This window comes from Mus musculus, chromosome 19, assembly GCF_000001635.26.
Source record: "Mus musculus strain C57BL/6J chromosome 19, GRCm38.p6 C57BL/6J".
NCBI lineage: Eukaryota > Metazoa > Chordata > Mammalia > Rodentia > Muridae > Mus > Mus musculus.
The window spans coordinates 48020438-48038728 of record NC_000085.6 but is presented as its reverse complement, the minus strand read 5'-3'; the positions used below and the strand labels follow the sequence as shown (position 1 = coordinate 48038728).

General features: G+C 44.5%; 1 protein-coding gene across 1 annotated transcript in view; it reads right to left on the bottom strand.

Annotated features, from left to right (window-relative positions):
• Positions 1-3349: 3349 nt before the first annotated feature.
• Cfap58 (cilia and flagella associated protein 58) overlaps positions 3350-18291 on the bottom strand; it is a 97668-nt gene continuing 82726 nt past the window's right edge. Inside the window, exons 16-18 of the mRNA NM_001163267.1 lie at positions 11890-12009; positions 9517-9650; positions 3350-4068 (exon numbers count right to left, since the gene is read on the bottom strand). Of these exons, the coding sequence (NP_001156739.1) occupies positions 3957-4068; positions 9517-9650; positions 11890-12009 (366 nt within the window). The 3' untranslated portion in view covers positions 3350-3956. The remainder of the gene's footprint in view (positions 4069-9516; positions 9651-11889; positions 12010-18291) is intronic.

Sequence of the window (18291 nt, the reverse complement as noted above, 5' to 3'; positions counted from 1 at the left end):
AATTTGGCATACAGAATTTTCCTATGGGGATCGTGGCCTAGGTCAAACTTCAAACTCAGAGCTAGTCAGGAAATCAAATGAGATTATCAACCCTGGATAAATTTTTCCAGCAGAATTACCACCATGACAAGGGGAACTGCCGCCATCTCCTCCTAGTACAGCTAACACCCTCTCCATGGATCATAGCAGCAAACCTCTGCTCTGAGCCATTCTTCAGAAGTAAGCACAATTAAAAAAACCCAGCTAGGAGAGTAGCGGCTGAGAAGTGCCAGTCAGCAAAGGATGGCCAGGGAATCTCCATGCTCACGGTCCCTATTAACAGAGAAAGCATCCCAGCTCCACGTCTTCCCAGTTGGAAGTCATGCATGGTTTAGTGACAGGACTCCTCTCTCAAACTCAGAAAAGCCCTGGGGCAAAATGACACAGCTGTACCATCTCCTCATGTTGCTTTACAATGCAGAGCAGATTTGCGATTTTTAAAAGCACCAAGCCCACTGTGAGCTCACAGTTACTGTTAATCCTTTGGAAAGCTCCAAGTCTTTAACAGTCCGTTATTGTGCCATGGCCATGGTGGAAATACGTGCATCTAAATAGACAGTGCTTACAATACTGGGCCTCTGCTATTTCTAGCCTAATTCACTGCTCCACTTGAACATACAAACACACCATCTAATGGGGCTGCATGTAGCTCCCAGAGCCCTCTTCAGTCCTGAGTCTTAGGATCCCTGTCGTAAGTACAGGTGACAGCCCAGGAAGAAGAGGGCAGAAGGAGGCTGAGGTCACTGGGACTTTCCCTTTAGTTACTGAGTGACAACAAAAATTCCAGCTTCTAAAGAAGAAAGGTCACCTTATCCTCATAGATTGGATTTTTTTTTTGCTTCTGTGTGTAAATTTATTATGATACATTATTATTTTATATCACATTTTCTTTAACCACCCCTCCCCCCAGATTTTAATAACACATAGAGATTTCATAAGGCAGCCAATGTGGCATTTTAGAAGATACTCAGTTATAAATTACATTACCAAATCAAGTTTCATCCAGACGTTTGAATGACATCCACCCTGTACCAGCATTTTAGAATCACCTTTATAGTTTTTAAGAATTATCTAGCATCGTCTCTTCTCCAACTCCAAAACACTGGTTATCTCTTATATGTATATATCTATATGCATATGTAAACATAACGCATACATATTGCATACTCTATGCCTAGCAGTACTCTAATCTTACATGACTGAACTCATCCACTCTTCAAAACAGCTCATCGTAAGGAGTCAGACTGTGAGCCCAGAAGCTGTTCCCAGAGCCTCTGCCATTCTGGGATAGATCAGGAGTCCCAGGTGAACCTCTTATGGAGCCCTTGAAACAACTCGATGAACTTGGCCTTGGCTGCTCTTGAGGAAATGTCTCTGCATGGATGGGAAGGCCTAAGGGTTGGCTTTGTCTATACAACATGTAGCTCTGAGGAAAAATATCAGCAACATTTTAGAAGCGAAATTGTCATCTCCACTGTGACTTTTTTTAAAAGTACTGGGTATTAACCATAGATTCCTGTACACTCCCCAGCAAGGGCTCCCCATTTAGCCTATTCTTGTCCAGACTGAAAAAGGATTTGTGATCTTCCTGTCTCTGCCTACCATTTGGAGGCATAACAGTGTACTGGCTAGTTTTGGGTCAACTTGACATAAACTGGAGTTATCACAGAGAAAGGAGCTTCAGTTGAGGAAATGCCTCCATGAGATCCAGCTGTAAGGCACTTTCTCAATTAGTGATCAAGTTGGGGAGGGCCCATTGTGGGTGGGACCATCCCTGAGCTGGTAGTCTTGGGTTCTATAAGAAAGCAAGCTGAGCAAGGCAAAGGAAGCAAGCCAGTAAGTAGCATCCCTCCATGGCCTCTGTGTCAGCTCCTGTTTTCTGACCTGCTTGAGTCCTGACTTCCTTTGGTGCTGACAGCAGTGTGGAAGTGTAAGCTGAATAAACCCTTTCCTCCCAATTTGCCTCTTGGTCAGGATGTTTGTGCAGGAATAGAAACCCTGACTAAGACAGGCAGGCATGCACCTTACCTAATTACTGAGTCATGGTCATTTGTTTGCTTTGAATCAAGGTCTCCTGTAGCCCAGGTTCAAATCTGACTGTTGCTGTAGTCAAGGTCGGCCTTGAATTCCTTATCTTCCTGTCTCTTCCACTGGGATAAAGCACTCACCACCCACATCTGGCTCCCATTGTGATTCTCTGGATTTAAAATGCTCTTGGTAACTTCTCAAGGAGACAGCCCATTTTCTATACTCAAGTAAGGTGCTGGAAGCAATTAGAAGCATTTCTCACCACAATATCACCTCGACACTAAGGTGACCTTCTACCTGTGACAGTCTCACTCTGGTTCAAAGGAGAAAGAATCACAAGGTGGCAAGCATTCAGCACCTGCTGTCTCTTTATCCAAGGGCTGCCACTGAGTAACAAGGGCCTGCATTGCCTACAGGCAAAGAGAACCGGAAGTGCCCCTGCAGAACAGCCATTGGCTGGCAGCCAACAGTGTAAAAATATAAACACCCAAGCCCCCTCATTTCTCATGATAAAACTCTGAGCAGCAACTGTAGGGTCTTCAGAGTTGTTCTACAAGATCCAAAGTCTCCCATCATGGACCTTGACTTTACACAGCATCCTTTCATTGCCTGGCCTACTTCCCTTTGCTGTTTCCCTTCTGTAACCCTCTTACCTGCTCTTGTAAAGTAAATCTCCTTCATGGACGTCTCTGGCATTGGTCAGCTTCTGGGGCATCTCACCTAGGCAATAGCACCTGTCTCAGTGGACTGAGGGGAGCCTCAGGATAACCAGAGAATCCCATTAAGCTATTTTTTCCCATACAGTCTTGACAAACACCTTGGGTCACCAACACTCTTACCCCCAACAATGGAAAGCATGGTCACTGAACACAAATGGAACGCTCTCAGCTCTCATGTTTTGCTCATCTCTGAGTTGCTTGTCCTCAAGAATTTAAAAAAATAACTGCAGAAATCAAGTTATTGTAGAAGAGGTGGCCACGGCGTTGCAAGATGAGCATTCAGCAGGGTAACTGCGAACTGCTGCCCACGTCATTGCGGCTTTCACAAAAAGAACTCACCGTGGATCCTGTGACTCCAAACGCTGTCTGGCAACCTGAGAGCCAAGCAGATCGTGGGGCTAACCAGCTCCACTGCCAAGCACAAGGCCTCTGAAACCCAGCAGTTGGCTCTTGCATTTCGCTGGCTTGGATCCTTATGTTAAACATTACTCACAGTCATTTTAAACTTTAATGACATGCTCTACCAAAGCAAAGATCAAGATCTTTACAAAGAACTTTTTTTTTATGATGAAGTATTTATTGGCATTTCTTCTTCAGAACAGATTTTCCTACCCCAGGCCTGGAACGATGTCCCACGTGGAAATCACTCTCAATATACACTTTTTGAAATCCCAGTCATGTGTCCTGTTATCCTATCTCATGCTATCACTTGCTAATGAGGAATAATTAAAATAGATTTTCACTAATAAGATGTGAGGGCATGCATTGCATTTTTAACATATAAAATATTTTTTTGCATACAAAAACCTTCAAGTGCTCAAATATCTATAATAGAGGAATTAATACCCAAAGCTTCATCCACCCCAAGTTTCTAAATCTAGTGCATTTCTAATCAGCTGATTCAACTGTAACAAAAGATCAGCTTTATGCCAAGGGCCATCTTAATTAGAGAGCTGCAATCACAGTCTGTTACTGTCCACGTGCTTCAGGTACGACATCATCACTTGTATGTACAAGACACTGACAGCTGCCCATCCCTTCCAACTCTGAAAAGCTGGGCACCGGCTTTTTCTATCTAGCTATGATTTGAGGGATTGAAGGCGATTCCTCTACAATGTTCCAGCGCAAATTTCCTGAGCTGTTGAGCTTGAGCCAGCCAGTAGCTTCCGGTTAAAACTTCACCTTGGTTGCCTGGTGGAGGGGAAATCCACCCCCGGTAAACCGAGGGACGGACTTCTTGGTCTCTGAGAAGATGTTGTTCATCGACATCCTGTCCTTGTTTCTATAAAGGAAAGGACATGATTAGCATTCCCACACCTTGTTCCTCTCCTGAGTCTCATGCTCTGTCATTTCCTAGGGTGAGCCACCCACTGAAAACAACGGATCAGGGCTTCTAGTTGGAAATCTCGTTAGGCGTTTTCTGACAGCATATAGAATTATGGGGAGACAATAAGATATGAAGTATTTGCTTCTACTGGTGGTCCAAACATGGACAGAGGGCCTCATTACAGCCCAGACGCTGCCTTTGGTGCTTCCTGGCTTGTTTTAAAACTACCTTCTTGTTTTAAAAATATTTGTTTAGTTCCAAAGATCAGTCAGAAGAGCCTTCCTCTTGGCTTAGATATAATGACTAATTAGTCGATTATCACCTGGTCCATTTCCAAATTCTTGTGAAATGTGAGAAATATTTACTCCATGTACAGTGTCTTTATGAAATTTGGACATCTATAATGTACAAACTCTCCTACAACTCCAGACAAGTATCAGAATGTACTAGAAAACAGTCTAAGATACAAGAAAATCTGGGGAGATTAAAAAAAGATGGTATTTTGGTAGAAAAAATAAAATAAAAAGAATTCCGCCTAAAACAAATCTGCAATATATTTTTCTATATGGATCCCTTTTTCACACACACACCCTCACACATACATGTCTGCACACACACATATGCCCACATTCACACATGTGCGCATATATATATATATATATATATATACATATAAATATACACATATATACATATTCACACACATGCATGCACATACACACACATGCATGTACACATACATGCACTCATACAAACACACACATCTCTTTCCTGCAGAGGTAGCATACAAGTTACCTATTTTGAATTATAAAAGGTAAAAATTAAGCAAACTCTAAGACCAAAATCAGATGGGCCAACTACACCTGATTGATCTTAGGGGAAAGAATATTGACTTTAGGGAAAGAGCCTGATCCTGCAAAGTACAGACCAGCATAAAAAGTGAAGACTGGAGGGATCCAGTGGAGGGATGGGGGATGGATGTGGCTGGGATGTGGGTGGATCTCATGGATGCATGTGGGTGGATCACATGGAAGGATATGGGTGGATCACATGGAGGGATGTAGGTGGATCCCATTGAGGGATGTGGGATGGATGTGGCTGGGATGTGGGTGGATCTCATGGAGGGATGTGGGTGGATCCCATGGAGGGATGTGGAATGGATGTGGCTGGGATATGGGTGGAACTAATGGCTGGTGAAGAGTGTCTGAGACAAATGAAAGATGCCAAAAGGCAAAAGTGATCCGAGTTGCTGTTTCTCAAGGGTGTGTGTAGAGAGCGCACCGGCAGCAGAGGTTCTGAACTAGTCCCTTTGGAAAGAACCTAGAGAGCATCGCGTGGTCGACTCAGCTGCTCCTGGTAGATTTGATTTCTTCACTGTGGAAGCCCATCCTGCACACATAGGACAAAAGGCTCTCGCTCTGAGTGGACCCAGCAGAGGGCTCCTTCCTTCCCCCACCTTGGCAACTCTGTCTAGCTCCTGACTGGTGTTAGATGCGGGCAGCCCTCACTCCCCCTTCCCTGCACTTCCTTGCCTTAAATGACCTGGATTTTCCTTTCTGAAGGAACTTAGGCTTAATGCTTCTGGCTTGGTCTGAGCTGACTAATGGGAATACTGTCTCCTCTGCATTATCTGTTTAATGTATTTATAGACCACTATAATGACTCCCTGTAGCCTTCTCCTCCCAGGCTACACCGTCTCAGCACTTTTGTTTCTGCCTTTGCATATCTTCTTCAGCACCTTAATCTTTTTTGCTGTGTTCCTCTGATCTCTTCTCCCTGTCTACGACTGACTTATGGATGCCTCCCTGGACTGGAAGGAACCACCAGTAAAACCAAAGCCAGGTGCAGGGGGCTGAGAGGGAGGACAGGTGAAGACAAGCCTGAGGAGCCAGGCTAACTGACAGATACCTCTGCATCAAACAAAAAGATTCTGTGGCTCGCCACCAAGAGTGCTCGGCTACCCGACACTCTAAATGCAGCTGGTGAAAGCAAGGCACAGAATTTTCAGCTTGATTTAAATTTGTTTGAACTCAAAGAGCCAAACACACACACACACACATACACACACACTCATATATTCATGCACACACATTCACACTAAATACATGCAACTTGAACACGTTTTTCGAAAAGGGGGTTAGGGCAAGCCAATGAGCTTACAGCCTGAGGTGAACTGGTTCTAGAAAGAGGCTTAACCGTTTAACCATGCTAGCTGTTTGGAGTTGTGTAAACTATGCCAGTGATCTCCAAGTGACTCTAAGGGTGTGGGGACCCTTAGAGACAAGTGGGATGAGCCCCGTCATGGATAGAAGGTATCAGAGTCTAGTTGGGCTTTTTTCTTGAAAACTAAGCATTATGTTTTACTTAACATTACAAAATGGAGACAGCATGCATGCAGCCTGCAAATTAAAATGTTCTGAAGGTAGACCTGAAATGGATAGCTTTTCTCATTAAAAAAAAAGGGGGAGGGTTATATGTCTGTATACATTCGAGGGGGAGCAATGATTGCAAGAATCACTTATTGTTCAAAATGTGTTTTTGTTTTTGTTTTTCGAGACAGGGTTTCTCTGTATAGTCCTGGCTGTCCTGGAACTCACTTTGTAGACTAGGCTGGCCTCGAACTCAGAAATCCGCCTGCCTCTGCCTTCCAAGTGCTGGGATTAAAGGCGTGTGCCACCACACCTGGCTATGTGAGCTCAAAAAAAAACTGGAAGGTCTCAGAGCTTAACACCTCCCTCACAGGAAAACAGATCTATGATATTTTATCCTAGTTTAACCAACTGTTTCTGTTCCACGACCTATGAGTCTCCTCTCCCCCCACCCCCTCTCCCTCTCTGTCTCTCTCTCTGTCTCTGTCTCTCTCTGTCTCTGTCTCTCTGTCTCTCTTTCTGTCGCTCTCTCTGTCTCTCTCTGTGTCTCTCTCTGTCTCTGTCTCTCTCTCTCTCTCTCTCTCTCTTTCTCTCTCTCTCTCTCTCCTCCCCTGCCCCCGTGGTTCTAAAACTTCAGTGTGACTGAAAACAACCCTCAAAGCTTCAAGTTGCCAATGCTTAGGCTGAGTCCAGCTACCAAGAAATGGGACCTTGGAACCTGCATGTTTAATCCATCTCACTACAGACTCAGAGAGTCAGTCACAAGACCCACATATTAAGACAGACTTCTCTAAATCACGGTAGTATTTCACTCCACTGAGGAACCGCCATCTAAATGTGGACCAGGGGAATATCCTGATCTACGAGAAGGGCAGATTTTTTTTTTTTACTGGCAAATGAATTTGCATCCAGTTACTTTATATGCTGTTTGCTGCTAACGGATTGTGGGCAGATGCACTCAAACCATATTTCAGCGTGTCCCTGAGGTGTCCATGCAGATGAAATACCAAATATGACTTTCAGCCTGTAGTGGGAGTCATTGTGGAATTAGCTGCATCAGTTTTGGCAAGGCCACACCATCAGACCAAGTTTTAAACTTCCTGACTCAACTGGGCTCCTGCCCTGCTCCCTGGGAATAGGGGAACAGCAATTAAAAAAAAAAAAAAAGCTAAGGGTGTTTTGTTCCCAATTCTAAGAAGGGGCAAAGTGTCCACACTTTGGTCTTCGTTCTTCTTGAGTTTCATGTGTTTAGCAAATTGTATCTTATATCTTGGTTATCCTAAGTTTCTGGGCTAATATCCACTTATCAGTGAGTACATATTGTGTGAGTTCCTTTGTGATTGGGTTACCTCACTCAGGATGATGCCCTCCAGGTCCATCCATTTGCCTAGGAATTTCATAAATTCATTCTTTTTAATAGCTGAGTAGTACTCCATTGTGTAAATGTACCACATTTTCTGTATCCATTCCTCTGTTGAGGGACATCTGGGTTCTTTCCAGCTTCTGGCTATTATAAATAAGGCTGCTATGAACATAGTGGAGCATGTGTCCTTCTTACCGGTTGGAACATCTTCTGGATATATGCCCAGGAGAGGTATTGCGGGATCCTCTGGTAGTACTATGTCCAAGATATAAGATACAATTTGCTAAACACATTAAACTCAAGAAGAACGAAGACCAAAGTGTGGACACTTTGCCCCTTCTTAGAATTGGGAACAAAACACCCATCGAAGGAGTTACAGAGACACAGTTTGGAGCTGAGACGAAAGGATGGACCATCTAGAGACTGTCATATGTGGGGATCCATCCCATAATCAGCCTCCAAACGCTGACACCATTGCATAAACTAGCAAGATTTTGCTGAAAGGACCCAGATATGGCTGTCTCTTGTGAGACTATGCCACGGCCTAGCAAACACAGAAGTGGATGCTCACAGTCAGCTATTGAATGGATCACAGGGCCCTCAATGGAGGAGCTGGAGGAAGCACCCAGGGAGCTAAAGGGATCCGCAACCCTATAGGTGGAACAACAATATGAACTAACCAGTACCCCCAGAGCTTGTGTCTCTAGCTGCATATGTATCAGAAGATGGCCTAGTTGGCCATCAGTGGAAAGAGAGGCCCATTGGTCGTGCAAACTTTATATGCCCTAGTACAGGGGAACGCCAGGGCCAAGAAGTGGGAGTGGGTGGGGGTAGTGGGGGGTGGAGTGGGGGGGGGACTTTTGGGATAGCATTGGAAATGTAAATGAAATAAATACCCAATAAAAAAAAGCTAAGGGAACACTTGCTCCCCAGCATTCAAGGCACCCCAAACCCACAATGTCAACCTCTGCATTTACATCTTCACATCTCTATCTCCTGGAAGAGGAGCTGGGGCCAACGCCCTGCCACAGATACTTAGTCAGTCAACGAACATGGATGCTCAGAGTCAGTCATGTCTAAAACATAGGAAATGTTCCCAATCACAGCGGTGCCACTGCATTGTGAAAGCCGTAGGAAGCCCTGCCCCCTCCACAGGTCTTAACTGTGGGTACACTTCAGCCCAGAGAAGGCTGGCGATTGAGTCTGCAAGCAGTTATGACCTGGCCATTGGCAAGCCATGAAGACAGTGTGTATGGCCGAGCAGCCCTGTTCAATCTGATCTATGCTCAGTCCACCAATGAGCAGGTGTTGGTGAATCCTTGGTAAATCTCTAAGAGAGGAGAAATCGATGTCAGATAAGACATGAATTTTAATGTGTTATGAACTTCTGGTTGCTTGACCCATGACTCAGTTTACCCTACTGAGATTGGCAGCTCTGAGAAATTCATCAAACTTTTTTTTTTTTTTTTTTGACACGGGGTCTCACAGTGTTCTACTGGTTGGCTTGAAACTATGTGGACCAGGCTGGCCTTGGACTCTCAGACATCTGCCTGCCTTTGCTTCCCGAATGCTACGATTAAAGGCAAGCGTCACCAGTCCCAGGCCCTTCACATATTTTCTTACAATCAGATACCAGGCATAACGAGATTAGAACGTTGGACTGAGTCTTACTTCAGAACGAGTTCTTTGCGTTTCTGAGCCAGGTATTTCTTCTTTAAAGACATCAGTTCATTGCCAAGTCTCTCGATCTCATACTTGTACTCCTGGCTCTGTGACTCGTACATATTCAACTCCGATGACAGAACCTAACACAACACGGGAAGCAGTGTTAGTTAAGGATGCACAGGGAAGTGATATCCTTTTCTGAAACATTTGTTTTAACTTGCCACCATTCATCCCAGGGGCTAAAGGTGAAGACCACTGTCCAAACCGGGTTTCAAACTACAACAGCATGCTTCCACATGCTTCTACATGCTCCCTCATGCTTCCTAATGCTTCCACGGGTTCAGGGCCCATCCCTGGCTATTAATCTGGCTGAGAATTGATGACTTTGTAACCAAGTGACAAACATAAGCGAAATATCATCCCGTATTAAAAGGAAAGCCAGCAGCAACATTCGAGTGGGTTTCAGATGAACCACCATTCGTCTCTGGTCATAATATGTTTCTGGGAATATTACAAGTGGAGACAGAACACAGACACACCATCTAAAATAGCTCTTAGCCTTTTAAAAATACATTCAAGAGAAAATACCACTAGGTAGTATGAGTCTGAGGACTATGGTAAAAGCCCTTCCGAAAGCATCTCCCCACTACCGTTAACCAGGCTTTTGAATATATGTATGTGTATACCAGGGTGGTTGTTCTGCTAAATGTCTATCATCCTTTTCATTCTTTGGGACTATTCCTGGGCTCGCTGTGTATCTCAGCAGTGGGATACCTTATCTCTAAAAAGCAGTGAGCTTGTGCCTTGGAGATCTTAATGCAAGAGAGAGGCTGTAAGAAGAAACCTGACCCCCACCTCTCTCCATGACTGGGTTCAGTGAGTGCTAAGGGATATAAGCTGCACTAGAGCAGAAATTTACTCCTCCAAACAGGGCACAAAGTATGCCAGAACTAAGCTGTGCTCCCTACCAAAACCCGGGCAAGAAAGGGCAGCCAGTCGTTCTAAGGGGCACACACTTGCTGTTTTGAGGATAGTCATAAAAGCATGATCATCATTTTGCCAGCTTGTCTGCTTCTGAACTCTTCCCTCTTAATTGTTGTGAATATGATTATGGCCATGCCGGCTGCGCCAAAGAACATGATGTTCATGTTGAAAGAAAACCTGTCTCCATGGTTCGATTCTTAGGAACAAAGACCCTGTTTTGAGAATCCGGATAATGGCTTTGCTCTGTGGGACTTGCTCAGAATCTCCCCATCCCTCGGCTGCAAGGTGTTGCATTTTATTCGGAGCTGAAGATAAGGGTTTCCCGAGGTAAAGGACTGCTGTAACACAATGCCCCCGAGGGAGCCATTGAGGGCTGTCCAGAGCCAACTGTGAAGAAGACAAAGCAGGCACGAGCTTTTCTAATTTATACTCACCATGAGAAAACGAGAAGGAAACATATTTTTTTGGCTTGAAATATTCAATTGTTTCAAGAAACAAAAGTAATCAAGACTGTGTGCCTTTTGCAAAATTCAAATTATGTCTCTGGGTCCTCACGTGAAATGAACACTCATAGTAATTTGAAAATTAATGTTCTAATTAGATTGGCTGCCTGTGTCCTTTTCACCTAAAAGGACACACTATTATAATGTCTCGTTTATGAAGAGGTCAAGTCTATACTAATAGGGTGTCATCTAGTTCACTCCAAATAGAAGGTTAGGATTGTCACCCTTGTTTGGGCCGGGCAAGTGCCAGAAGTCATCTGACCTGAAGAGAATTCCATGGACATGTGTGTGAGCAGAAAACATCTCTGGTATTCTTAGTGACTGCTCACTCGCTCACAAGATAAAGCTAAAAGGACAGATTGAAGAAGCACAGTTTTTGGAGACAACTTCCAAGAGGTGCACAGAATAATAAAATACTCCATGTCTCCAACTGAGGCTTTTGTGTCACTGGGAAGGGAATTGTGCCCCCCCCCCCCACAAAAAATTCTTTTTGCATGGTTGTATCTCCCTTTTGTGGCTATTTATGTGATAAATGGGCATGAAGCAAGACCCTGAGCACCGGCTGGTGCTTTGCAAATGTTTACTGTGGGTGGAAAGGAATAGCAGGAAGCTGCCTCGGTGTGGTAATGGACTTTGGTTTGGCAATGGTGTTTAATGTTCTCTTCTACCATCTGGGCTGTCTGAACCATCCTGTGACCTTCCATGCAAGCCCTTCCTCCATTACATCACTTCCTTCCTTCCTCATTCATTTCTTGGTGCTCCCTCTCCTCCTTCTTGGATCATCAGAGTCTAATGAACTCTGAGGAAAGCTGGCTGGGTGGTAGACTGACTCACTGAGCAGCCCAGGAGTCCCCTCAAGGCATCTGTCCTAACAACCAAGAGAGGGACTTACTTTCAGCTGCTTAGTCTTCTCGCGCAGTGTATGCCGGTAGATCTGCAGCTGCTCCGCAGCCTCTGGGCCAGGCTGCCGGGCCAAGATGTGCTTCAGCTCCACATACAGCTTCTCTTTCTCCTGGGGGAAGGCATAACCAGGAGCAGAAATTAAACAACCCATCCAAACTTGCACCACAGGGCCCCATGGTTCTGGAGCCTTCTGAGCTGCTTGACAGATGTAAGCTAATGACATCCACTCGGTGGCTGTCACATCAGCACCTGTCAAAGACCTAGAATGTGCCCAGTACTTGGAGTCAAGTGACGAGGAGTGAGACAAACAAGCAAGATAAAGGTCCTCTCTCTCTGGACGTATGATCACAGGGAAGTGCTGTAGGGTCCAGTGACTACTGTCAGAGGAGGTGGGGGAAGGCGTGCAAAAACATCTTGTGCAGGTCCTCTCTAAGCATGAGTAGACACTTTCCCCATACAAGGAGAGATGGTGGAACGGAGTTCCATGGGTTCTCTGAAGGAGTTACCTCGCAACAGCGAATCAAGGGGACAAGTCAAAAAGAGGAAAGAAGAGCCCAGATCATGGTGTGAGTCTAAGTTGTGTTGGGAACCACAGCTTTCAGGCAGTTGGGAGTCAGGAATGAGCATGCCTGGGCTGCCCACAGAACTAAAAGAGTAGCAAAAGCAGCTTGCAGCAGGGGGAACAGTCCCAGGGCCTCCATGCAGATAGAGCACAGGGAAAGATGGGTTCCAGGAACATTAGGGGAAACACAGGTAGATGGGAAGATATCACTGGAGTGGAATCAGTGGGCTTTGCTGAGTGATGAGACATGCGTGGAAGTCAGGAATCCAATGACTTTTGAGTCTCCGATGTTTGCCCCTGCGTGGGGAAAGGAAGAGTCATCGTGATGGAGGGAGCAAAGCTGGAGAGGACTAGAAGTCCCAAAGGCTAAGTAGACAGAGGCTGAGGTTAACTAAGCCTGGGCCATGGGGCATATATACCGGAGAGCTGGAAATGCAGCCCAGAGTTGGAAGCCAAAGGACAAGCTGGACCAGAGCAGTCAGCTCCCTGTAGTAATCAGCATACAAGGGGTAGGTACAGAACAGAACGAGAAAAATCTGAAAGGGGAGGGACAACTCAAGAGTGCCTCAAGGCAAAACAAACCAGGTGCTTTAGAGACAGGAGAGAGAGAGCCATCAAGTGAGAGGAAGAAAAGAAGCCAGAGGACTTCCAGCAAGTCGGAGGCAAAGCAGATTGGCTACCTCCCCAGGGCTGGTTTCAGTGACATATGGGAATCCGAAATAACACACGCGGGAGAGAGTACCTCAAGACACATGAGGATGCGGGAAGAAAGGAAATCAGGAAATGGCTCAAGGAATAGATAAAAATCCTAGGAAAACTGGAGCAGGCGTATTTACAGGAGTTAAGAGGGAGGATTTCACAGGAATCCGAAGAGGGCCAGCTTTTCATAGCTAGACTAGATTTTCATCACTGGTGGTGAGTTTTTCAGATTTTTAAACTAAAAGCATTACACTTTAGCCTGATGTCCCATTTCTAGATCCTCATATGCATAGAGTGGGGTAAACCGAGCAGGCATTTATACAGGCTCACATATGCTCTTAGTCCCTGAGCACTATCATCTCCTGCAGGTCATTACGCTAAAGGGGAAGTCATGAGAAGTAAAAGCCCACATGTTAAATAAAACATCCAATCAAATGGAAACGGATTTCTACCCGGAGCTATGCAACCTTGGCGTGGCCACCCAATATCTATTTTTTACCAGAGTGCATAAAATCCATTTGTAAAAACCATAAAAATCCATTATCTAGCCATTGTTACCATTAGTTTTAGGTTTTTCCTTTCCCCTGGCAAAATTGGAGAATTTTTATTATAAATACATAGCCCAATCTACAGAACTGTGCATGAGGCTTCAAAATTAAGTGAATAAAATTAAGTGTCTCCATAAACCCGCTCACCAAACAACGAGAAGTTGCCCTGGTAAGACATCATTCTCGAAAACAGGAAGCCCTTATTAAGAAAAACACGGACAAATAGAATTAGAGCGAGGTGACTTTCCTTTGTCGCATAACCCCTCCAGTCACACCTTCCGATACACTCATCGCAGTAAATGGATACAGCCAGCAGAGAGAACAGTATCAGGAGGTGAGTTTATTTTCTATAGCCTCTTAACGCCGTCTCCGTTGGAAAAATAACACTTCTGACAAGGCTCCAAGATTCAATTTGGAGAGGCTGAGACCTATGTGGCGAAGCCCATGAAAAGTGTTTTGTTCATTTCTTTCAGCTCACCTTGCTTTCTTACAGACACACAGAAGGTGGAAAAGTAAAAGACCTCCCGATGATGAAGAGGAAGCAATCTGGCTCAGGACAGAATGATCTCTTGGCTGGAGAGACCATCTTACTGCAAGAACCATGAACTACTTCCCATGTGTAATGTTTCAATTACTCGTGCTCAGCTGGGAGTCGAGACACAGAGAAGGAAGTTTAGAAGAAGCCGATGCTCTCACCCCGCTTCAGAGGGGACAATGTCAAGGTCAGCGGGAACTACTGATGCCCAAAGTCCCTCCCAAGCAAAGCATATGTGCCCTAAGAATCACCTTTCCTATAGTTCAGGGGCTTGCAGATACACTATTGCATCTAGGGGGCGGGGAATCTGGATCAAACTAAGCTACAAAATTCCTGAAGACCACTCATCAATAAAAGAATCAAGCAGAATGCAAATCAGACCCAAAGCCACCACAAAAATTAAATGTCTAGAGTAAAAGACGACTCAAGCCCGCTATCTCCTCTCCACAGCACCTGACTACGAGTATCCTGATGCAGAGTGATTGACACTTTATTCCACCACATCCGGTTTTGTTTCTCAAAGTTACAAGATGAATGATAGTGACTCTGCCCTAAATAGCTGAGTGTGGGCTGGAACCGCGGCTCAGTGGTTAAGAGTACTTACTAAGCTCTCACAGAAGAGTGGGACTCGGCACTCACGTGACTGCTTACAACCAATCAGTTCCAAGGAATCTGGTGCCCTCTTCTGAACTCTACCAGCACAGGCATACACACAAGATACCTACTACGTGCTGGCAAAACATTCATCCACATAGCGAAGAAGTAAATCTTAAGAAAGGAAATGGAGGGGCTGACAAAATGGCTCAGCGGTTAAGAGCCTTTCTTAACCACTGTTCTTTCAGAGGTCCTAAGTTCAATTCCCAGCAACCACATAGTGGCTTACGGTCAATCATCTATAAAAGGATCTAATGATTCTCCAGGTAGGTAGATAGATAGATAGATAGATAGATAGATAGATAGATAGATAGATAGATAGATAGATAGATATGTGTGTGTGTGTGTGTGTGTGTGTGTAGAGAGAGACAGAGAGAGAGAGAATAGAACAAGAACTGAGCAACTGTACAGCAAGGAGCCCACAGGTGTGAAGAAAAGTGGAGGGATTTCCATTAAAATCAATTATTCAAAACCAGAGTTAAATCCCCCAAGATAAGTGATACATATGTGTGTTTGCAGTGGGTGGAAGAAATGCCGAAAGAGACTCAGGTGCTGACACAGACGGATGCAGGGGCGTGGCTGTGGTGGATAGTGGTGGGGCGGGACTGACTGCCAGGTTTCAGTTTGTGCTTACAGAGGAAACCCTGACTGGGAGAACCAAAGTGAAGTCCAGTCATCATTAACATTCCAGCCATGTGTATCATCCAGATTTGTATTTGGGGAGAACGTGCTGGTAATTTAGATAAATATGGAGCGTTTGATAGATTGACAGTCTTAAGCACGATTGTCTTCCAATTTATTTCTCTCCTAACCCTCTACAAGGTCCAACCAGGCTCTTCAAACATTGTGCAATGGTGTGTATAATAACCCCATTTAGAGACAAAGCATGCAATTCTATTATAAAGAAAATCTATCTTACGCAACAGAGACTCATTAGCTGTCCAATGTATATTGTCTCCATAAGCCAGCAGTAGCAGAACCAGCTGTCTCATAATACATAGGCTGTCCCTCTTCATTAAGCCACATCCATTTCTCTTTAAACCGAGTCAATTAATTTGTCATTTGGTTAGCAGCACCGTGTGTCAAGGCGATATCATAAGAAAAATCATAAATACTTTATTTCCTCACCAACTAATAGATGCATCTTTAGGTTTTAGCTTCTTATTTATTCAGGGTTTTTATAATGTGCATCAATACTCAGCAGCGTGCTTTAGTCTTTAAGTTATTTTTTGAACAGCCATATCAGAACATAGCTAGACTATTCATACTGAAAGACTGCCTTTCTATTCAGCTGAGCATATCTTGAGGTTGACCACACCAAGGCTAGGCTAAAACTGATAGTCTATCCAACACTGTATCCCCTCTGTGGGAGAGACCATTGGCATGATCATAAAGTCTCTGGCTGCAAGAGGCTGCACCAAGTTACAGTGGATATGTTATCCACATTGTATTGTCTAGCTCTGCTAGATGCAGTGTTAAGAAATTGTAGAGGCTGGACGGATGGCTCAGCAGTGGCCAGAAAGGTCTGGAATTCCAGCACTGGGAAAGCTGAGCCAGGAAATGCCCTGAGTAGGATGGCTGTCCTCAGGGAGCTCTGGGTTCAACTGATAGACCCTGCCTCAGTGAGTAGAGTAGAGAGTGAACTAGGAAGATTCCCCAACTTCAGCCTGGGCTCATCATAGGTATGCCCATACATGCTCACATGCATCTGTGCACACATGAGTATGTGCACATACAATCCAACATGCATACACATAGGAACACACACTACATACATACACATGAAGAAGAAAAGAACTGAAAAAAAAATTAACTCTGCTACTAACTTCAAATAATGTTGTCATCCCTCGGTGGCAGTCCGTAACCTCAACAGGAAACTCCAGATCAACAATCACTTAAACCTCGGGTATTTGTATTTTCTCTGACAATAAGTTTAAAATATGTATTGTGAGCAGTCTGTGCTAATAAGAGTGAGTATTGTAGCAGCGACGATTTGAAGAAAGAGGTTGGTTTGCCCACGGGACTCCTTTATCTCCCCAGCTGCGGTTCTATGACCACGGTTTATAGTCTCTGTCTTTTGCTTTGCATCTTCGGCTGGAGACAGAAAGTAGTTCACATTCAGCACGTGTCTCCGCACCTCTTCTTCCTCGGCGCGCCCACTCGACAGTAACTGACGAAGCGGTACTAATTTATTCTGTTTTCATCCCAATCTGTGCTTGGCAAATGCCAGTGTTTCATTCTGCCCGCCCTGGAATCATCCATTTGCCTGGGTGAGAGCTGGGGACACTTGCTGGTGCGCAGGAAGCAGGTAGCCTCCCTCCTGGCTGCAGACACTGATCGGCCCTGGTAGGACCAACCCCACCCACATCAACTCCTGAGTACCAAGTCCTCCAAGACAACCCTGTAGTCTCCTCTTTATGCTAGGCTTGCCTGGGCAGATTGAAAATTCAGTGAACTAAGAATTAAAATTTTTATCACCACCATTTCTAAAAACACCTCTTTCACACAATATGCTGATTTTCTGAATGCCAGCAGGCATCCCCTAGGGTCCTAACTCTCTCAGTTGAACTCTGTGAACTGTGACAAAGTTCTCTGCGTTCCTCACACCTATTCTTGTGTTCCACTCATTTTGGTAAGTTTTTCCAATTGCAATTACAGTGACACCTCTCTATGACCCCATATTTTATAGTGTTCTTAGAGAGAGGTACGGCTATGTTTGTGCTGAGAATTCTTCTTGAATGACCTTGGCCCTCTGGGTGACACCTTTCAGTGGGCAGAGCTGGCACTGCCCACTTGTGCCGTGAGCATCGGCACTTTGAACTCAGTTTTTCCATTGTGTCTATTTGTTCATGACTGAGGAAATGACTCGGTGTGCAGCCTTGATCTCCTCACTAAACATTTTCAGGGGTTTCTAATAGTTCTGTTCCAGACACATTTTTGAAATTCATGTGACTTGTAAATGCACGCAGATTAATTGGCTCAGTCAACACTCCTGCAAGGTGCATGCGCATACAGATCACGTCAGTGACAAGAAGGGGTTAAACTGCTTTTCCCCAATAAAGTCATGTGTTGGCTTCTTAACAATGTTCTTAAACACAGAAATCCTGATTACACCCATAACTCTTTTCCAGGATTAAAGGAAAACATACATTTTTGCCTCTTGGCTTAGTTTCAGTTATTTTCCATCTCCCTCTACCCCATCTATAATTCTTAATAAAATACGAAGTTAGATTTAATTTTTAAGCAGATTACTGCCCCCTCATATGAAGGCAAGTCTAGAATACTGACTAATGAATCTAAAAAAAAAAAAAATGCCTGTTTTCATTAGCAGAAAAAAAAATGAATTAGGAGCTCTGTAAACAAATCGCATTTCTACACGGCTTTGGAAAAGAA